At 35.4% G+C, this 23,836-nt stretch overlaps 2 protein-coding genes and 1 long non-coding RNA gene across 11 annotated transcripts in view; 1 reads left to right on the top strand and 2 right to left on the bottom strand.

Annotated features, from left to right (window-relative positions):
• Positions 1-23,836, bottom strand: part of LOC135142399 (uncharacterized) — a 283,252-nt gene that overhangs the window by 113,383 nt on the left and 146,033 nt on the right. Inside the window, exon 3 of the long non-coding RNA XR_010282512.1 lies at positions 21,727-21,798. This is a non-coding gene — a long non-coding RNA (uncharacterized LOC135142399). The remainder of the gene's footprint in view (positions 1-21,726; positions 21,799-23,836) is intronic.
• Positions 1-23,836, top strand: part of Cngl (Cyclic nucleotide-gated ion channel-like) — a 360,771-nt gene that overhangs the window by 192,669 nt on the left and 144,266 nt on the right. The window lies entirely within an intron of this gene.
• On the bottom strand, positions 1,302-7,956 carry LOC135142426 (ATP-binding cassette sub-family C member 4-like). The gene is made up of 11 exons (XM_064074141.1): positions 7,918-7,956; positions 7,771-7,868; positions 7,485-7,718; positions 7,007-7,437; positions 6,774-6,955; positions 6,608-6,682; positions 5,187-6,528; positions 3,755-4,704; positions 3,646-3,700; positions 2,208-2,773; positions 1,302-1,364 (listed from the first exon to the last, which is right to left on the bottom strand). The coding sequence occupies exons 2-11, from the start codon at positions 7,860-7,862 to the stop codon at positions 1,302-1,304; spliced, it is 3,990 nt and encodes a 1,329-aa protein (XP_063930211.1). The 5' UTR covers positions 7,863-7,868; positions 7,918-7,956.

The following is a 23,836-nucleotide window of genomic DNA, read 5'->3' as shown; positions in this document are numbered from 1 at the left end:
CTAAATTTTGTAAATGAAAATTCAATGTTCGAATAGCTGGAAATCATAGTTTCATTTTTTTTAATAATATCCACTGGTCCCACATCCAAATTTAAGCTTCAAAGATTCAGTGATTGTTTGCTCGGAACATTTTTTGAATTTTTTCCCTTTTAGAGCCTTAATTTGATCCTTTGTTAATATATTAGCCAAATTTTTCCTTAAATTTGCATTACACACTTTTTGCAAGTATAATTTCTGGCTTAATTTTTTGTTACTAATTTTTAACATTCTAACTTTTTTTCTTAGAATTTCTTCGTATCATTTTCTTTCTGTAGAATTACACAGTGAGGTGGTTGTTTGCACTTTAGCGGTTTAGACGAAACAAATTCAGGCCAGAGAGGTTGAGAAGAAAGAGAATTATTTGACAGGAGAGATTCAAACTGAAAAGATTCACTGCAGAGCTTACTATTTGAACTATTACTCTCCGTTGCACAGTGAAAAATTGAAGGAACAGCGTCTTTCTTTAATTTTTGGCCATATGTTTCCTATTGATTTGCACAGAAATTTTGGCCGCAAACTCTTCCATATTTACTCGGCGCAATGTTCAAGTTTTTTAACCATAGTGCACGAAAATATCGCTTTAGTGGAATAGCTTAAAGAACATTCCATTCTCAGATCTATTTTTACAACCTTTCACGCTGCAGCCGGTCATCGTTCAAATTTCTACTTGACGAACGGTTATGAATGTCAAATTGACAACATTAAAATAAAATTTCTCTTAAATAGGGCGTGGAAAAAATGATCCACCAATAAAAATGAGTCAAACTCTTTGCCTTACATTTTTCATAATTATTATCTAGGTACAGTCGCGGCCAGAAAATCTTAGACGTCATTTTCCTGTAATTTTGAAAATTTTGATGTAGTCCATGCTTTATTGTCACTTTTATATTTGAATTTTAAAAAAATTATCACGTCGCATTCAGTGTTAGCATGCCTGCAGCGTCAAAAATGACAAAACTAAAAAATAAGGTTTCAATACTTAAAGGTGTTCCACATTTTGTGACAGAGGAATGACACTGACGTCCAAAATTTTGTGGCCGCGACTGTACACTAATCAGAACTATAGACACTATTCAGAGTTGTTACAGCTAGTGATTTGATGAGACCAATCAAGTAGTAATCACGATCCATACTCGTTAGCAATATCACGTCATCACATTCGTTTGTCAATTGTACTATAATAAATCGTGTTGTCGCTATCGCGTAGCCTTAGATAATCGTGCAACGAACTGCATTTGCTTTGCATTACAACGATATAGGTATTACGTGAGGAGGTTTGCATTAGAAATTGTAATATCGCCCAAAATGGTTGAGATTGTATCGATCTGTGGCGAAGTTTGCAAAATGATTTCGATGGAGTTGGTACAGAATTGAATGTTGAAAGCGTATCGTATAAGTTTAACCCCTTTTTAAAAGTTACTCGTAACTATTTGTTAAAAATGTTTGTTGGTAATAACAAGCGAATTAAGTTATTAAAATTGATGAGATTAAGTACGTATACAAGCACATGGCTTAAAAGGGTTGCGTAGTTTTACCTTACAGAGAAATGGGAGGAACTTTCTTGTAAGCTTCATTAAATAAGATGAAAGAAGCGTTAAATTAATTAATTTGAGGGTGCTAGATTTATTATTATAAATAGGTCAGTCTTTACCCTTGCTTATTTGTATTTTTTATCCCACTATGCATTTTGCATTGTTGCAATACTCTATATATTCAACCAACTAAGTATTTTAACAATACTACAACTAAATTTGTTTAATCAGTGTAATTTATGTTTTCAAGATTGGTAGTTTTTACATGTGTCATTGTGAAACAACAAAGACAATAATCACCGGTTATCTTTTTACTGCCATGTGATTCATTCAACTGCACCTGTGGAGCTCTAGAGCACCCGGAAAACTTCAGATTTAGATACATACGCTGAGCCCAAACATATCGGATACTACTTTGGTCAATTTTCCGTTTTTAGTTATCACACAATTTTGAAGAGTAAGACTATTTTCCGGTACCTGATACAACAACAACCTTATTGAATATTTCCCATTGTACAACTAAATGGACAAAAATCCTCCAATAACAGTACCCACCGATTTTGGCTTGAAAAGGGCAACATTAAAACACAAAAACATACCTTGACACTTCAAGCCCCCGTCAAATTTTCATGTCACCTTCCACTCAACCCGAATCAGCTGAACCGTCGCCCCTTCGCGCCGCCACCGCACAACTTTGTGAAGCTTTTTTACCTTCTCCACACAGTTTATCAACCCCAGTGCGTTGTCGTCGCCGCCGTTCGGTTTTTGATAGCTTTCTGATCTCCTAATTAAGACGCACGGTGTCGAGAGCGGCGCTTTTTTCCGCCACCCTCGTAAATCAACCCGCTGTCGGGATTTTTTCGCTGCCGCGGACGTGTAATTTGACGAGGGTACGTGGGGGCGGCGGAGGGACCGACGTTCACGTGGAGTGAACGAACGGGACCAGACGAGCCGTGAATCCGGCCGGTCATGGTGGTTGGCTGAATTTAAACAGGATGCGACTGGAGAGTGCGTCGGATGGGTGCTGGAATCCGAACGAATATACTTAGTGGACAGGGTGCGACCGGTTGGTGACGTTTTGTCGAATGAATGAAAGGGTTGGGCTTTTTTCGACGGAGCGGCGTGTCTCAGACAGGGCTGGAGGGTTAATGTGGGTGGCGGAAGGGAATTTGCTTTGGAAAAGAGAGCGACTTTTTGTGAGACTGAAAAGGGATATTTACTTTGTTTGAGATGGAAAGGTTAAGAGTAATCAAATGAAGGAGGCGGGTTCTTTGAAAGGAACGTGGCATTAGCGGGCATATGTGTAGGTGTACGATAATAAAAGCATGGAAGAAACCCAAACAGTTTATCTAAACATATAATGTATTTTAACGTATTTAAAATATTCTTATAGTATACTAGATTATTGCTTCCAGAATGATAGCTATAGCAAATATTATAACAAAGTTATTTTGACGAAAATTTCACCCCGTTGGCGATCCGCTATTCGATATTCTCTGTTAGTTTTAATTACAATATAAACTCTTTTTAACGCAATTGAGTCCGTCGACCGACTCCCTACTTTTATGTTGTCTGGACTTTTTATGACCACTAGAGCACGAAGAAATAGGTACCCCGTGTCCCTTTGTCTGCTTGTGCGCGCGGCATACTTTTTTTATTAGACAAAATAAATTAAAACAAAAATCTGCCGAATCGATTATTGTCAAATTTTCACGCTAACCAAAATTTGTTTAATCATCCTAATATATGTGTAAACATAAACACTTCAAGTTATGCATGTTGCTGAGAAGCCGTTTTTCCCGTTGGTTATATATTGGACGTTGTCCGTATTTGTGCGGCGTTCGGTCAGGGCCCGATTCAAAGGGATGCTTGTGATGTTGTAGCATCAGGCTCCCGAAGTTAAGGGGCCTCTTCTGGCCTAAATGTAAAGGAAAATAAAGTAGGATTTATATTTCAGGAGCGAGGGAATTTCTGTCGAAATAAACGTCGACCATTTTTTTTTCAATGAAAATTTATAATATACATATTTAATTCAACACAAACAGAATGAAATAAACTTGCATTCTTCACAAACTGGTATCTTCTTTATTCTCACATTCTGCTAAAGCAACGTTTAGTTGTCTGTAATTCTAAAAAACCTAAAGTTAAGTCTGGTGTTTAATTTCTACCTACATGCAACTTACATCTTCAGCACTTGCCTTAAACTCCGACACCACTGCACTTCCATATTGTTTAATATGTCCATAAAAAAAGCCTTTAGTGTTTTGCAACAAGAAAAAAGGATGATCAAATTCCGCAATTAAACCATCATCGAGGACCAAAATTCTGTCAGAGTCTATGACCGTGTTTAAACGATGCGCTATAGTCAACACGGTACAGTTTCCAAATTTCCGTCTAATAACGGGCTGAATTAATTCATCCGTCTTTAAATCGACATTGGCCGTAGCTTCATCCAGCACGATTAATTTATTGTTTCTCAACATGGCCCTAACAAGACAGAGCAACTGTTTTTGACCGAAGCTAAAATTCGAGCCCCTCTCGGAAATTTGACTTTCTAAGCCATTTGGCAATTTAGAAACCATTTCTTTCAGTTCTAATTCTTCCAAACAGCTCCAAATTTCGTCGTCGGTGTAACTGTCAAAAGGGTCTATATTTTTACGCACAGTACCCAAAAATAAAATCGGGTCTTGAGGAATTATGGTAATTTTAGAACGAAGAACATTTAAAGGTATGGTTTTAGTGTCAATTCCGTGGATAAAAACATGTCCTTCATAGCGAAACAAACGGAAAAGAATTGAAGTGAGTGAGGTTTTCCCAGCACCGGTTCTACCAACAATTCCAATTTTTTCTCCATGTTTGATTTCGAAAGAAATATTCTTCAAGACAAAGGGAGTATCGGGAGAATATCGGAGAGAAACTGAAATAAATGATAGTTTGCCGGTAGTTGGCCACTCTTGTGGTCCTTTAACAGTTCCGTCGTTGTTTTCTACGTCTATTTCTGTATACTCCATTATTCGTTCCACTGAAACCATTCTTGCTTCAAGATCTCCCCAGTTTTTTAAAGTATACTGAACTAGTCGTACTAACACCATAGACTGTGTTATGGCCAATCCAACCAAACCCACAGAAGAACCTATATTTTTGTTAGAAAGCAAAGAACTGAATTTTGTCATACATACCAACTTTTAGAAATAAGAAACTAAATATTACTAGAATGTTGAATAACGAGCAAACAACATCTGTCCAGAAGCCAAATGTGGAGAATGTTGCCGCAAATAAATAGAAGGCTGAACTGTGGAGGCTTTCGTGATGATCAAATTCATCTACTATTTTACTTTCGAGTCCGAAAGCTCTTATTATCGGTAAACCGTGCACGGATGCCGACAAATGTGTAAGTGCTGCACTTCGAGCTGGACAAACATAATGTTTAACTTTCAGGAACAAATTAAAAGTTATATAACTTACCTACTGCCTCTGTTCTTTTCAGACTGCGACTAGTGTGTTGAAATATCATTTTAAAGCCTATTGTTATTAGAACAACCAAAACTACAGGAAAAACCATCCAGTAATTTGACAAAATAATAAGACAAATTACGCTTAATATAACACTAAGACTCGTTAGTACAGTCATAAAAATCGTTGGAATCATCTCGTCAATGGTTCCTACATCTTTGGTGAAACGATTAAGAATTCGACCAGAAGAGTGCTGATTGAAAAATGTTACGGTTGCATTGACAATTCTTTGGAACATAATGTTATGCAAGTTATTTGAAATTGATTTGGACCATGTGACGAACAAGCAAGAAGTACCATGTGACGATAGTAGTAAAAGCAACAAAAGAACCGTATATATGTATAAGTAATAATTTTTGTCGAGAAATTTTAACCAGTTCGAAATTGTGTTTGTAGTTCCTTGCTCTGAGTAAACCCACAGTACGATAAAATAGTCAACTGCAATGTTTATCGCTAAACTTAGCAAGAAAAAACAAAACATAACACAAGTAAGCAAAAAATTCCCTGCACTAACGTAATCCTTGTAAGTTTTTCTTAAGGTAGTATCAGAACTTCGGTGCTCTTTAGTTTCAACTTGAAGTTGATGTAGCTCCAGGGATTTAGGTTTTGTTTCTTCCGACTTTGAAACATCATCAACAAAATATTTTCCAAAATTAGCAAAATTGGTATCTTCATTACACTTATAAACAGTTTGTGACTCAATAAAATATACTTTGCTTACGCGTTTTAAGTATTGTATCTGATGCGTCACCAAAATTACACATTTGGTTTTCAGATAGCCACAAATACAGTAATTAAAAATATGATGTGCCACTTGAGCATCCACTGCTGACAATGGATCATCAAGCAAATAAATATCGGCATCTCTGTACACAGCTCTTGCTAAACTGATTCTTGCCTTTTGACCACCACTCAACATAACCCCTCTTTCACCAACACGTGTTTGGTCACCGTGCGGAAAAAGGGCTAGGTCGTGTTCAAGAGCACAGACGTTAAGTACTTTGAAATATTTTTGTCTGTCGAAATCTTCACCGAAGAGGATATTTTGTTTAATACTGGCTGAAAAAATCCAAGCTTCTTGTGATGTATAAGAGATTCTTCCTTCCACCTCAATGTTACCTTTAATCACATCAACTTCTTGCAAAAGTGAATAAAGCAGTGTCGATTTTCCACTACCAGTAGCACCAGCTACAGCAACTAGCTCTCCGGGTAGAGCTTCAAAATTAACATCCTTTAGGTTAAAACTAGGAGAACTGGAATTCCACTTGATGCTAACATTTTTTAAAGAGATTCCGTTTTCTTTCCGATATTTTTCTTGTTTAAATTTAAGTTTCGGATATATATTTGGAGTCAAGGTTTTTGTGCCCTTGATTAACGAAAAAGTTTGGCGGTCATGCAGTAAGAACGATTCGATTCGCTTTATCGAAATGTTTGTTTCAACAACCTGTCCTACAGCATGTTGAAACAGAATAGTTGTACCTATTTTCAAAGTTTCATAAATATTAAACATCACAAACACGTACTGTGGCGTCAAACGTAAGCCCATCAATGTAGACACTAATACTGCTAAGTACACACATAATCTTGAAATGTAAGTTCTAAAAACAAGATTTAGAATACGAATGTGGTTGCTCGTAACAATTTTGTTCATCTTTTGTCTGTAAAAATGTTAGCATACTTTAGTTAAACGTTCCTTAGCAAATAAACTTCATACTTTCTAACGTTGTGTATCAGTTTCATATACGGTTCTTCCCAAGTGTACATTTTGATAGCATGAATACCGCAAATTACATCATTCATTAAACGCACCCTGTAATCAGTTTTTTCAGCAACGCTCTTTCTGACAGACGAAAGCATTTTCATTGAGTACACTGTAAAAACATGTTGTCTTAATAGGAAACGAAAATTAAAAAATAACTAACTTTGAAATATTAGAAAAATAATTATGACACCGATTCCACAAGTGGCTGTATGACCAAGAGTGAAATCCAGAAAACAAGTTACTATTATTAAATTAACAGGCGCTATCCAAATGTGGGGAAGAAGTGTTATACTTGTCTCAAATCTGGTCACACCATTTGACAATAAGTTAATTACGTGCCCTATTGGCACTTTCTCTAAAGAACTTTGTTTTAGTTTCAAAGCTCTACGATAAATCAGCGAAGAACAAGCTATTCGGATCTTCAACCCTAACAGTGTGAGTTGTAGTAAGGTCCAGTGTATCATAATCGTAAATAGTAGAATTGTTGCGGCACTAATTGCCGCATATGTGTAGGCTTCTTTTAGAGATACATCAGTTTGATTGGGTGTATAGTAATCTAATATTTTCTTTAAGCAGAATGGCTGTATGGTACTAAAAAATGCAGTAGAAGGATGCTTCTTAAAACAATAATCACTCACAAAGAAGTTACTTTAAATATAAACAATAGGAACCCATAAACGATGAATTCTACCCGTATTAGCTTCCATAGCGTTTTGGTTAGGGAAGGATTTTTAGAAAACCTTTCTTCGTCTTGCCAGAGGCGTTCCAACTTGTCACCTAACCGTTTAGATTCATATTTTTTCAACGGTATATAAAGATCTTGTTCTGTTAACCCATGCTTCCAACCTTTCAGAATTATAGGTATTTGCCAACTTAAGACAAAAATCTTATACAATGAACAATTATTATTAGTAAAACACTTACACAAATGGGATATATGTTATAATACTGCCCTTTTCTCCGGCGTGCTTTTTCAGTTTATGTTCGGTATTTTCTATTAACTCCCTGTCTTCCATTTCCAACTAAAAACTTATAAAGTCTTATCTTATTTTAACACGAATTGGTTGAGACCTCTTTACTTCTACATTTACCAGTACTGCATTATTATCGTTAACGGTGCATTTTAAAACAACTAGTTGAACGTTTATCAAACTTTTTCCTATTCAAGGAAAATTTAAATAAGGAAATGGGTTATTTTACGTCACTTTATTAAGTTGATAAATAATTCAGGTTAGTAGTGAACTGTGCGATAAGATCAAACAATAACACTTGAATGTCTAAAGAAATTATTTTACAAACATTTTTTACTTGACAAAAGGGCTAGTCCTTTCTACATAAAATCTGTGATGACTGAAGGAAAGCTCTATATTGTTTTGTGTCACCCATGTGATTTTGAAACCAATTAACGCATAATATTTTATCAATGGATCGCAGATTGTGCAGATATATCATCAAAATTACAAGAAACTAAATCGAAAATCGAAGCAGAAGTATTAGGATTATTATTAAATTGGGTAATGCCGCTGATTCCACAACAATCACAGAAAGATTCATCCTTTTCATTGTTACCACACTTCAGAGACAAACCGCTGTCATTTTCAGAGAATTCGCGCTTTATGTGAAGTAGATTAAAGTCATCTATTCAAACACTATATGTAAGAGGGTAAAAAGTTACTAAAGTAACAAAATTGGTTGAAGGTTATTTCAGTAGAATTATGCGAATTTTATTTTTTAAGATGTCCCTATAAGTTAAAATAAAAATGTATGTAAAAAGTAGATAAGATAGGTAAGCTTAGAGTTGGAGATTATCTGTCTAATAACATTGAACAGACGACAGACCAACAGAAATGCGAAACTTACTTTTTCATATTGTAGGGGTAATGAAACGTCGATAAAACATCCATTCGTCGTATTACAGTCGGGAAGTAAAATTGTTTTCGACTGTTTTTCAGATTTCACGGACGCCGTATATATTAATTAATTTAATATCATAACCGCCATGACACCACCCCCCAAACAATCTAAACCATGTTAAACCACCGGGTGTGAGAACATCAAAGCTAAACCGACAAATAACGCCATAATTCCAGATGACAGTTGTTTCGAGGCTGACCACATCACACATCGATTCGCTTGTTTCGTCGTGATTAAAACCGGGATGAATGTCGGTTATGGGGACCAAACCGCCCTTCCGAGGCTTGCCGCTGCACAGGTGAGAATACGTCGATTAACCACCCTGGGATTAATAAGCGACAAACGAGATGTAATGGAAGTCGTGTAAGTGAGAGATTGCGACGCCACTATTCGTTGTTATGCTTGTAAAAGATGGATGAAATAAATTTTCCGAGGCAGCGACATGAAATATTCCTTCTCCTTCGTTCCTCGTTCTTCCATTTTTCTACATACGTGGGATGCTTGCTTGCTCTCCGAAGAAAAAACATCGTTGTCGACATCAAACAGCTGTGTGATGTTGGAATTCCAGAACGAGTAGCGGTCAGCTGGATGAATGTTACCAAGATTGATCACACTGGCATTAAACTTGAAGCAACTTAAATAGTGCAGAATTGGCCTAAAGTCGTTTTGATAGAACTTCTCACGGACTTGAAGCACAGTCGATTAAACAAATGCAAAAATAGGTGTGAAAAACTTTGAATAGCGAATGTTTATGTCCTGCGTTTAAAGCGATATATTTTTTTATAACAATTTGTGATTATCACATGAATACCACCAAATTTCAGGAAAAATTAATTTTAATGTAGTTAAACCATTTTTAATTAAGTTTAAGATTTTTTTACAAACTATTTAGAAATGACGTTCGCGATAATTTTAAAGCATGTCTAAAATTTTAGGGCAATTGGTTTTGTAGTTTCATTTTAATGGCAATTTTGAATGTTTTTCCTAAAAATTACAAAAGCAACGTTAAAAATAAAAACGGATTCATATTATTTTTAGTGGGGATGAACAGCCATATTTTGGTTACTATCTGTACAATAATCCTAAATTACATCTAGAATTTCGCAGTAGTGTGTTGAATAGTTTCGACGATGAATTGTTTAATAAACCGTCAATAGATGGACAGACAGACGGAAACGGGATATCTACTTTATATATTCTAAGAAATATGTAACGTCGAGAAAACATGATATTAGCCATCGTGAAATGGACCCCTAATTTACGGTGAATCAAAAAATAAGTGCTGACATATGACGCGAACTGGACCGATTGAGTAAATACGACTTCTGAAAATACGACTATTTTTTTGATAATATAAAAACTAAAAAGTGAATTACATCATTACTAATATGGAAATTATCGTATAAGTTAGGGCAGATAATAATTGAACGATAAAGACTACGAGCGACAGTATTCATGTACTACAAACGTCATAGGTAATTTATTTTAAAATGATCTTATCGCTAAAGCTCAATATAATAAATTCTTGAAACTAGCGATATAAAGTTTTCCTTTCCATTTCCCCTCGTTCTTACATTTTCCACGTATACCCCATTTATTTTTATTGGAAATCATTTGTAAGTAGTTTGAAAATTTACATAATAAAAAGGTTATTCACTTTCAATAAAGTTTGACATTATATTTCGATTAAGGGTATTAGAATCTTAATTAAGAACTCTGTTTAAATCAGATCGGTCAACAATTTCTTGGGATTTTTTGCATAGAACGCAGAGAAATCGAAAAAAGTAAAAAGGTAAAAACTCAACTAACCTCATAATCATTAAAAAAAGTTGGTTTCTCACTTTGGGGTTTAGGAACACACCAACTTTTGTCAAATATACTTCTAACACTCTAACACTAAGTTAAATGTTTCAAGCCTGTGTAATATTTTTCAGTAAGTACATTGTGCTATTTCTAACTTTTACATTTTTTTGTCGGGAACTCTAAGGTTTCAGATGATTTAATATTTACTGTGGTTTTACTTTTTTTACATTTTTATTCTTCCAAAATCCTTAAAACAAAAAAGGGTCTTCCATAAGAAAAGCTTCAGCGAATTTTTGATGGGCGATTACCGATTACCATGAGCAAAACATATTTATTATGATCAAAGCGGTGTATTTCGAATTCTAGGTCTAGTAAAGAAATCATTTTTACTGATTTTTTGATACCTTTAGTTTAATAGTCGTTGTTGATGTGTAAAAAATTATTCTTTATAATCGCAAGACCAAAAATATGGTTTCTATGGTTCAAAAATCATAACAAAGACCACAGATTATTCCCTGGGGAAATAATATTGCTAAAAACTCACTAGGGAGTTTTATGAACTATTATTGAACTATTATTTTTTTACATTGAAATTCACTGTTAAATGTTCATAATTATTAAAACTAACACCAAGAATCGGATGAAAAGACATGTTCTTTTCGGCCATGATGTTGACAATGTTTGATGTACTGGTATTTTCTAGAATTTGGGTAACAAGGTTTGAGTCTGTAAAATAGCTGTTTTTGGGAGTGTATACAAAAAAATAGTTTTTTCCAATCAGTTCTAAAAGGTTCAATTAACTCTAACAGTTTTTTTTTTAATTTTGATAAGATTCAAAATTGTGATCACTTAACTACTGTATGATTTTTTCTGCTAGAAAATATGGGTTTGTCCAATTGCATCGAATGGTATGGTACATTGTCGATTACCACCACGCAAGTTGTTCAAAGCAGGAATAAGCTGATTGACTGATTGATTGATTGATTGAACAAACCAAAATTTGTTGTTTCCTTAATTTTCCATGTCTTATCGCGTCCGTTTAATTTTTCGCTAGCTCTACATACGCCTTTCATCCAACTTATACTACGCTCAAAATCTCCTCTGAATTTTCATCTCTCTTTTTCAACTCCTTCAATAAATACCCCACTGTCTCCGTTGCTGTTCCACAAAGCCTACACACATTATCCTTTTTATCAATGCAGAACCTATTTTGACCCTTCTCATTCCCACATCTAAATACCGCGATCATCCTTTTCTCCTTCCCGTTCTCTCTCTCCAGATATTTCGGCCAGTCCCCGGTTATTATTTCCAGGTATTGACCATTGTACCTCTCATTCCTCCTGTATGTCAATGCCCCCGCTGCGTATGCCCAATTCTCCAGCCTTAACACCCATTTCAGATATCTCTCTTGCACCCTCTCAATCTCCTCATTTTCATCAAATACGCAAGGAACCACATTTTCTCTCTTCCTACCACCACCTCGCCTAGCTGTACCCCTTGCAACATTTCATCAATGTTGCTTACATATACTGAGAACAGGCTAGGACTTAAAGGCCATCCCTGACGTAGAACATTCATTGTTCTAAAATGTTCACACTACTTTACGTCTCTTCATATACGTCTTTTACTCCTTTTAACAACTTCTTACTCACGCCTTCCTCACACATTCCCATAATCTTTCCTGTTCCACGGAATCGAAGGCCACTCCTGTATATTAAAATTCATTTAAAAGATTATCAGATACATGATGATATGTACTCATTTGCATTTAGGAGTAATGAATATATCGATTTTCACCGTCTTGGGAAAAGTAGATTTAGCGCCACTTATTAGGGTATAAAATTTTACAATAAATTGCCACCACGGATTAAAAATCTTCCGTCTTAAATCTTTCATTCTGTCGCCGCCCAACTGTCCGAAATTTTCCACAAAATAATTACTCATACATTGTAGGTAATATAACCAAAAGTTTTTAATTCTCCGATATGTTATTCATGATAGCTATAACTGGAGTTCTTATGATCACGTAAATTAACTTTCTCATATACAGGATTTTTATAAATAGTTATATGGTCGAAGTAGATCATGAACGTGTGCCACCTCTCACTTCATGCAGATTTTACTAAATGCGCACGGACTCGCATCAGATACCACACGAATCTATATAATTGGTTGCTTAAATTGTTCACATCTTATTAAAAAATAAAACTAATTCATTACAATAAAAAGAAACAAATTTATTGTGGTTAAACGTCACAGCAAATGTTGAAAATGTTCTTGTTCAAGCCATATGTTTACTCTATTTTTAATTTCTGTAATATCCTTTCGTTAATGATTTGGATTCATTGTTCAATTTCATGATGCAACAGGAACTCCTGACTGTCGAGACGATCGTGTCAAAGATGTTTGTGGATTCTGTTCGAATCGTTTCAAATTGTCAACAACTTCCTAGGTACTACAGGTCTTCCAGGAGATTTCCCTTTGTTGACACTGTCGGTTCGATCAAACCTGTTGATTATCACATCTCTAATGGCCAAAATAATAAAAATAATATATTTTTCGGATTTACAAGAGAGTCGTGTTTATTATTCCTTCAATCTCAATTATTATTATATTCACATAAAAAATACTCAGTAGTTATTTTTGGGTGTGTAAATTCACAACAATTTTGGCGCTTTAAAATCAGTTGTAATTTTCTTTTAATACGCTGAACGATAACCCGAGAAAGCAACATTTTCCGGTTCAAAGAATTCATAAACAACATTCGGTTGTTGCTTCGTTGAGTACATCCGAGAATTTCATGCAAAACCCAACAAATCATCTGAAGAAAAATACGAAACGGATTCTGCTTCGCACTCCCTATTTCACGAAACGGATTTCCGGTAATAACAAATTTTCAGAAACGAACTTTGAGCCTCACATATTCTGAAATATTTGTCACTATTTGTTATTATTCCTACAAAAAATGGAAGAAATAAATTTTCCGGGGCCGCAGCATGAAATATTGCTTCTGGTTCGCCCCAGGTCTTCAATTTTTCTACATACGTGGGATGCGTGCGTCCCGAAAAAAAAAACAGCCTTGTCGACATCAAACGACTAGATAAATGTCGGAATGCCAGAACGAGCAGCGGTCAGTTGGATGGATGTTGCCAAGATTGACCACAACTGTGTCATCAGTCTGGGGGAAATTTATCGCACGCGGTAGCAAAGTTTTATAATTTAAAAGAATGTTGAGCTTTATAAATGGGGGCTGTAAGAATAAGACGCTGCTGGGAGATTACTCGGGAGTTTGATGCATTATAGAAGATTGTAACACTTCAAGTCGAATTTAACGTTAGCGCAAACTATGCTAATAACTATTGCTCTAACTAATTTGTGTCTCAGGGGGTATGCTAATAGGTGGTAAGCTGGTTTGGTTGATGGGATATAAAGCGAACTGTCATTCACTTAATTTTTTCAGTAGCTTCCAACAAAAAAATTGAAAAATGCAGAAACTAGAAACAAAACCATAGCGGAAACGTCACGGACAGAAGTGACATTTGTAAATGGCACTTACGGTCGTTCGATTCACAGTGGTAACAAGGCGGCGAAAGCAATTAACAAAAGAAGTTTCAGAGCCACCCTCGATATCAGAATCATTTACAGACTCGTAAAAAGAACGGTTGGAATTACCTTCCGATATAAACTCATTCCACTAAAAATCTTGATCAACGGAACTATCTAGGGAATCGATAAAATCTCCACTAAGCCCTCCTCCTCAATTTTAAAAAATATAAATTAGTTAGGCGAGCCTTCATCCCTTTATCCACTGCAAACAAAATAACAGCAAAAAATCAGCTCCCACTTCTATAGAAAGCTCGTATTTTCTCTATATTCGACCACGTCTCCGCTATTTCTCTCCGTCGGTCCAATCTTCCGGTTATAAAACCTCCATTCCTCCTCCCATCATGAACAATATAATTCCTTGTCCAAGTCGCATGACATGTTTCTCCGCGATTGTTTTTGTCGTCTCTCGATGCGTCAGCTCCTGGTGCAACTTTCTCACGGAACCGGAGGAAAGACACGAAGAGAACCGTCGAGCCGATGAATGTCTCCATGACAACGGCCGGGCTCTCTCCATTCACTGGCGCCTGGTCTACGTAATATTCCTACCGATACACGACGGCGAAGACCCGATCGCAACATCTAGTCACCTCAGCTGTGATTTTACGACTACATGGTTAACTGCTGCGAAGCGCACAAATTACGATTTGATGGAAAGCTCGACGATAACGCAGTTGAAAAAAATATTTGTCAGGTCTTGTTTTCTTACTTAGGACATCAGTGATAACATAAAGACATAATCCGAACATAAAACTCGCAGTTAGTCTGATTGTCCTTAGATGTATATCTAGTGTAGATCAACAATCGTCTTCCAAATCAGTTTAATTGCGAACCAGAAATTAAGAAACTTGTTAGTATCGCATGGCCGCCGTGTAAATATAAAAAAACAAGAATTGTTAACGGCTCCTCTGCAATCGAGGACTTAATTTTGTATTGATGCAAACGCATTATTCTAAAAAACCGTAAACTCAGAACAGGAAGTATATTGTAGCAAGTGATGTGGTGGAAGCTATAGAAAAATTAGCTTCATGTCATTAGACGGATTCATAAACCACAAGTACAAGAGTATATTATTATATAAAACTTAAATAACACATCAAAAATATTGATGTGAATGATTGGACAAAGTTTGGTTAGCGTTTTGTCATCTACACAATATTCCTAACAAACATATTAAATTTGACAACAATCGGTCTGGTATTTTTGGAAATTGTTTGTCTAATAAAAATCGACACAAGCAAACGGCAGACAGACGGATGCGTCGAAGAAACGTGAAAGTAATCATTCGCCGAATGGCCGTTACAACAATACTTCCTTAATTTACGCTCGAGAAGTAAAAAGTAATATAACGATAAGGTGAAACGGAAATTTGTTAAGAAAACCGAAAAATATCACCGAAATATTTATTAAAATACAAATTTTTCCCGTTTATGTCATTTTAAAACGATTTGCCGGCAAATGCGCCTTTTATCAAAACATTTCCTTTAGTTACCGCCCGGAAGGTAGTATTTCAAAAACTGTAAAATTTATCGCACTAGTTACGATGTACTAGGACAACGGAATTGGCTTGACAGCTGTGATTTACGCGGCGATTCCGTCGATTTCGCCAAGCCACCTTCGATTCTCCGGGATTGAGAATCTCCTCTTCCTGTGTCTTCCTCCGCGCCGAGGAAATTCCTTCTGCTTTGGTTGCTTCGGCGATAAGACGATTTGGGCCGACTTCTAAACATTGCTCCGATTCGACGACGGATAAACCGCTGCTCGAATCTTTGCACTTACGCGAAGTCGCTTGTCGTAAACTCTGGGGGTTGTAATTTGTCGGAAAGTCGGAGGGTGAATCGATTGATACGGGATCGTAAACACGGGATTGATGCGGTTTGAGATAAATCACGAAACGTCAGAAAAAATACATAATTGAGATTAATAGAGCTGGAGAGGGTATGGAACAAGGGATGTGGATTCTGTATAGGGGAGTTCGATTCATCCCTTGCTATAATCCGGAGTTTTGTGCGAATACAGTCATTAAATCTCCATATGTGCGCCGGGTTCCGGAACATAATTGGAAAATGTAAATCGTGCTTGTTCAACACCTTTGCGACCCCAAGCGGGACATGGCTAAACCGCGGATTTATTCCTTAATACTGAGCTACGGAAGAGAGGTTTCTGTGGTATAAAAGTGTCAAGGACCTTTGGACAAGACGTTACGACATTATATAAAGTTTACTTTAACAGTTAATAAATTAATCACTGGAAGAACACGAATTGGGCACAATGACTCTTAACAATAAGTTAATATCTACATATAATTATACAGGGTATCACATCTAAGTCTGGACATAGGGAATTAACATGGCAAATTGGTTTTTATTTTATAATATCTCCCCAGATTACTTTAAACCTATGATGGAGTGAGGCCTTTGTGGAGGTCGAAGAGGGCTATCGGCCAGTATTTTTTTCAAATCGTTGCATCGCGCTCATTTACTGTAAAAAGGTTTTAAAAATCGTATTTGGAAATTCGCGGCCGACCCGATTTGTCGCGAAATGTTCCGTCGGACTGTCGAAGTTCGGCGATCGCGTCTTTAGATTAACCATGCAAAATCTAAATGTTAAAGTGAAATTAGAAATTATTCTCAGAAATCAACGAACAACTCAAACTGAATTATTTTATCCAGTGTGATGATTACGACTTCGTCAAACGAACCATCACGAACTACACTCAGGCCGTATCCAAAAAGCCTGAGATGAAGAATTCGAGCAGCTGGTCTTCATCAAAACCCCATCGGCAGCATTATGACATGTCCTGGGAGCCCGTCAAGCTAGGAGTGTACTCGCCCTGCCTCACTCAGTAATCACTGAACGACTCAAACCGAATTATTTTATCCAATATGACGATTATTGTAGGTCAGTTTAAACGGAATAAATGCACAAACTGCACAAAATATTTTATTAGGTTATGTTGCTGGTGCTGGTCGAGTCTTTATTACTAAAATCTCATTAAAATACCATGTTCTACGGCGATTAGATCAAAAAGCGAGGGCCCGCTTTTCTTATTGTGTGATGATAAGATTTACCATCAAAACAGCTGGCGTTTTTGAAGAGAACCTTTTAATGAACCATTCAGATAACTACAAATAATTGGCTATTGTCTCAAATAAGCAAATTTTAAATATTTCTGTGAATATATAAAAACCACAAAGTACATTTTTAAAATAATTGTATTTTGTGAAACAAAAATTAATAATAATTTAATTTTTTATCCACGTACAAAATCTTTATACCGAGCTATTTTTGACGAAACTGTAAAAACTGCTATATTTCAATTGGCAATTTTCGAAAAACGATAGAAATTTCCGAAGAAACGAAGCCAAAAATGACTTCTGGATATCGAAATCCACAAGAAAATATCTTCAACTAATTTTCGGATATATGTAGTTGAAAAATGGGCGAAAATGTCAATAGTGCCAGAATCAGTCTTATCTTATCAATTCTTAGGCCCGCCCACCAACACTCTACTTTCTTAGAGGATATGTCATTTGCCAAAATCAGTCTTATCTTAGCAAGTACTACGGATCAATAAAACAATGTGATTTTCACTATGTTTTCTTCTATCAAAAAATTGGTTCAATGTTATTTTGACAGAACTTTCCTCGCTCTTGAAGTATAGCCCAATAAAACAAAAAAAATTGATTTTGCGATTTTTGTTTTGTTCTACATATCAGTGGCGTAAATACGTAACACCCACGGGCAAGGTCTACAGAAGTGGGGACAATTTGAAATGTATTTAAAGCAGGCAACCAACGGAAAAACATGTAGTCTGGATTTCCTAGTACATGATTAACTTCGACTGTCGTCAATGGCGGTATTTGTATTAAAAGAAAATGAAATTTGTTTGATTTTTGCCTCCCCAGCGCAGACGAGATGACTAAATAATTAATTAAGCGAACTCACTTTTTTTCAAAAAACTGGATATGTAGAGTAAAAACTCATTAATTTGAGCATTTCGGAGGATTTGGTTTTGTAGTTTTAAAATTAATTGTAAAATGGAAAAACAAATGCAGGAAAATTTTATTTTATGAAATTTAAATAACATTTAATGATAAATTTTGGAAATGACGTCACCCCATTGTTGATGGGGATGATCAGCCAAATTTTTATTACCGTTTTGACATCTACACGACATTCCTAAAGTATATATATATGTATATATACTTTAGGAATTTTGACAACTATCAGTCCGGTAGTTTGGGAGAAAATGTGTCTAATAGAAATTACACAGACGGTAGGCGGCAGATAGACAGACGGAAACGGGAGATCTACTTCTTTTGTACTCTAGAGGCCATGAAACAGAAAACATGAAAATAGTTAATCGCCTGATAAGACTCGATTACAGTACATACCTGCTTAGCTTATGCTCAGAATTAAAAAGCATTCATCTTGATGATATTTTCAAATAAACACCCGTTACGTTGCAATTTAAAAAAATTGGTGGAAGGTTATTTCGACAGAACTTCCCTCCCCTGAAGTACAATAAAATATAGGATCTAGCTTTTTCAAAAAGTTATAAAAATTCATTTTGCGAATTTTATTTTTTTTGAGAAATCCTATAAGTTAACATAAAGAAATGTATGTAATGTTATAAAGTAAATATAAAGAAACGTGCTACGTGCATGTTTCAAACGAGTTTTTCGGTTACAAAATTTTGTGATGACGTCACCGTGCTTACGATAACTTTAAAACGTCTGCTGATTTAAAAATTAAATTGCAAGATGTTTTTATTATATAGTTTTGATTTTTTTCCCAAAAAAGTGGGTAAAAACTTAACAGGGATTAATAAACTACACGTGTGAGACTATGTTATTTTATACAAATTAAATCATATTAGTAAATTGGAAAAAAAATGGCAAAAGTGTACATAGTAATGTACAATTTTGACGTGATGTCATGACATGAGGATGATTAGAAAAGTTTGGTTAGCATTTTACCATCTACATGATATTCATGTGATATATGTACAAAATTTTTCACAACAATCGGTTAGGTAGTTTCGGAGATTATCTGTCTAACAAAAATTTACACGGTCGGCGGACAGACAGACAGACAGATGGAAACAGGAGACCTATATCTTTTTGTACTCTAGATCTAGGGACCATGACCATTGAGAAAAACTGAAAGTAGCCACTCGCCAGTTTGAATAAGTGCCGTGTAATACTACTAATAATATTATTTTAGTTTTAAATTATCGGGAGAATGGGATAACCCGCTCTTGATTTGATCAATAAATAGATACCCCCATCTAATAGTTTTTTTGAGTCACCTCTACAAGTGATTCTAACAAAATGAAGGCACTGGTAAAGATACAAGAATAGACTAATAAAATTTTACATATTTTAGGTAGCATTTATTCGGCAAAATTTTGAGATGACGAAAATTTTTTGGAGGGGGTAAACGGAGTTTTGATTAATGGTTTACAATGCCTACCATGAGCTTAAAACGTTTGCAAGATTTTAACGCATTCGGTTTTGCAGATTCAGAGTTAAACTGCAAAATGTTGTTATACAACTTTGATTTTTTTTCAAGAATCTATAAGATATAAACTCAACACTGACTCATAAACCACAAATGCAGAAGTATGTTAATTTAGTACACTGCAAATATGTTTTATTAATTTGAAACGTACAATACTTTTACTGTCTGTCAAAAATGGTTTAATTTTTTAATTCTGAAAAACATTTACAGTATAACCTCTATAATCCGAACCCATCCGAACATCCAGTAATCCGAACAGAGGCTAGTTGAAGTCAGTGTCTCTTTAATCCGAACAAAAACTCTGCAATCCGAACTAAACTTGAAAACATGCACCTACTTGCAAAAATGACGCAAAATCTTCTTTCTGGACGTGTTTTATTGAATTTTTTGAAATTTTGAAATATTGCGATATTTCAATGCACTGAGTTAATTAAATAATTCTTAAAAAAAGTTTGAAGTTAACGAAGAACTGAGACCAGAAGTGACTTCTGCGGCCCGAAATCTACAAGAAAAAGTATTTAGTTAAATTTTGAAAATCGTCAAAAATGGGTCGAAATTTGCATAATATTGTGGAAAATTTCATTTTTTTCAAAAAATTCAAAGATATATTCCGACGTGCTGATTCCAAAAATATAACATGTTTATGGTAACGGAGCAATATTTTCGGAAAATTCGGTGTGAAATTCGAATTTTTTGAAATTTTTAAAAAATTCTGACATTTCAATGGACGACTCTGGAAAAACGGTTTAAGTTATCGAAAAAATGAAACCAGAAGTAATTTCTGCGGCCTAAAATCGACAAGAAAATGTGTATTTAGTTAAATTTCGAAAATCGTCGTTTTCATTTTTGAAAAAGTCATCTAAAAATTAAAAAAAAATTCAGGGATATTGATCCCGCCATGTTGCGACGCAAACATACATTGCAATATTACAACCCTATATGTAATGTTCCAATGTATGTTTGCGTCGCGTCATACTGAGAATGTACTAAAGTCGTCTTTCCCCTTTCAAGGTAAAAACAATGGCGTTTACACTATTTCAATATCTCAATCCGTTTTGAAGATAACGAGCGATAAAGAAAACTTCTCTAGTTACCATTCGATGCTCAAATGTTTTCTGAAAATATAGCGTAGCTAACGTTTAATAACAATTTGCGGTTAGATCGACAATTCGGAAGAAGGTCCATGATTCATGGAGGAAGGAATATTCTCCCCTCTTCGATTTGGATAGTGACGTGCCATCCACTTCATTCACCAGTTTGACACTGACAGATGTTGAAAAAATATTTGCACATCAAGTAGCAACGAGAGGTGTTTTATATTTGATAGCGCGTTATAAGAATAAGGCCGCGGAGTTTTTATCTGGACTGTGCTGTACCTATATTATATTAATTAATTTTAATAAAAGTACACAACAGAATTATTTTTTCTAAACAAAATATTTCCAATTAGTTAAATAATTTACACTGGAAGAGGAAACAGGTACATGTTTGACATTCGCACAGCTAAAAATAGAAATATACAAAATCGATAAGCCATATAAGGATAGGTGCATACAGTGGTTGCACTTGTTTCAAAAATGAAATAAACACATCGACTGAATAAAAAAACTTCGAACACCTCCATAATTCCAATTTACAAAAAGTAGATGTCGTAAACAATTTTCAGATATACGAGACGTGTTCTATTAGTTTTATACGAAAATCTTGAGAAAGAATAAACCTACCGACGCAAATATGAAATATTCAAGTCCATTTTCTGAGAAAGTGGACCCACATAATGAAATTCACAATGCGCTTCTCGCAATCAAGCTCCCATTATCACTCGGACATCCTGCAGAACAACCAGCTTGGGTCGGAAGCGACCATCTGCCAAGCAATGGGGATCCGTCCCGAATAATTACGACTGTTATTGTTACAGTTAATTCTCTAATTGTATAATTTGCAAAATGGTGTCATGGAACTACGTCTATCTCTCAGATGCGAACGCGCAAAACAGATCGATGTCCGAGCCAACGCTGGAAAATTTTAACTAACCTGGTTTATGCATGCACGTACATCTTCAAGAAAACACTGCAGCTGAAGTAGGGAAGGAAGCTGCACTCTGACCTGCAAACACAAGTATAATCAGCACAAACTCTGAAAAGAAAGCAAAGTGCGTCTCAATTTCGCGTAAAAGTGTAAAATGCGAGAGAGGTTGCTTTGAAATCATTTCACAAAGAGGCGGTATTAAAAAGTTCATCGAGTGAAAAATAAGTGCACAGTGTGTTGTGTAATTCTTAAAGAGAATGTTCTCGGAGGGGCAACGACGTAACTTACTTAGTTTGCTTTTTGAGCAATTCGCGTCTTTTGTAAAGTGGGATAATTATTTGCGTTGTGGAGGGTAATACTGACTTTGCTTGTATTGTGTGGAAGTAAGAACAACTAACAAGGTGGTGCTGTTTTTTTTAGGAGCTGTTTTAAATAACGAATATCTGTCAACGTTTCCGTCTTCAATTTTTCACGTTTCAGCTGATACATATTGATACTTGTCTAGAACATATTTTATGTTGCAATCATATTTTTACATACATTTTCGGAGTAATGCTTGTCTGCTGTTTTGTTGTAAAGAAAGAGAGCTGTTATTGCGTTTGTATTGTGTAACAGTTTGTTATGATTACAACATAGGTCAAGCAAGAGACAGTTATGTAGGTAATAATTAATACCCCGTACATCCCCCGCTTTTGTAACACATTTTGTTACGTACGTTAAACTAATTATGACAATTATGTTATAATAATAATAACAACATTAATTTCCCCACAGACTCAGACACCAGAAGACGCCATGTAGTTATTCGACGATTTCATTTATGCCACTAAATAAATGACCAACCCTTTGAGTCGTGTCGTAATAGTTATCTATAGAGAGCGGATTTCTAGGTTTAATGCTTTTTGTGAAAAATGTAAGCACTTCAAAACTTTTTTATATCTGCAACTATGATACAATTTGGAGTCATTTGACACATTCTTTTTATGCTTATTTGCTTTTTTTTCACTTTTATGCATATTAAAACTTATATGCTTATTTAATGCTTTTTTCGACGAGTATGAGTTTTAATGCATATTTTGTTCAAATGCCGGCCTTGTCGGGATGACAAATACTTGTTAGTTAGCCGTATCGTATCGTATGCATTTTACCTGGACTTGACCATTGAAGTACACTTACTCAAGACCCTTTCTGTGAATAGGTTCCGGTCGTTTGGGTAATAAAATTTTATTATAGGAGTGGAAAAATACTCCATAGATTTTATGACTTTAAATCCTTACTTCCGTTGATAATGAATTAAAGCTTTTAACCAGATGTTCTTTTCCGGCATTTTGCGGCAAGATCGTTGAAGATTTTCTAGAAAAAAGGATTATTGTACCCAACGACCTACCTTAAAATTTTTCTAATGGAAACTTTTAAGTAAATGAACCGTTTATTTCACAACGATCAGTCTATCGCATCTGTCGTAGTACAGTGTTACACGTGGTTCTCCCTTGTTACATGTTGAGTTCTTTTTGGTAATATTACTACTATTTTAAAAGAATGCCGAAAAGTAAAATCGACGCCGGATGAGTGGATAAGGGATTTTCCAGAATTAAAATTAGAAAACAACAAAATATTCTGCAGAGCTTGTGTGAAAACCGTAAGCCCACTAATTTTTTTTATCTATTTTCCTTTGTTAATCCTGTATATGTACGTTGTTTTAGATTCAAAGTGATAAAAAATATAACGTGACGCAACATGTTAGAACGACTCTTCATGTAGAAAGGAAGAAAATGTTTGAAGTTTCTAAAATTAAACAGCAGACCATACATGAATCTGTTGCATCTACTTCCACAAAAGATGAGCAGTTTCAGTTTAATTTCGATTTATGTAAAATGATGATCCAGTCCAATATACCTTTAAAAAAATTGGAGAAAGGCCCTCTTCAAGAATTCCTGGAAAAACACTGCAATCGACATATTCCGATTGAAAGTACTCTCCGAAAAAATTATGTAGGCCCAGTGTTTCAGCAAGTTTACAACGAAATTAAACATCGCATTGGAGATAATTATTTATGGTTCGCTGTCGATCAAACAACCGATAGTTGTGGAAGATACATGGCAAGTTTAATTGTTGG

Source organism: Zophobas morio, unplaced genomic scaffold (genome assembly GCF_036711695.1).
Source record: "Zophobas morio isolate AGI-343-1 ecotype UQ-CSIRO unplaced genomic scaffold, CSIRO_AGI_Zmor_V1 ptg000046l, whole genome shotgun sequence".
Classification (NCBI taxonomy): Eukaryota; Metazoa; Arthropoda; class Insecta; order Coleoptera; family Tenebrionidae; genus Zophobas; species Zophobas morio.
This window is presented reverse-complemented; position numbering and strand designations above follow the sequence as displayed.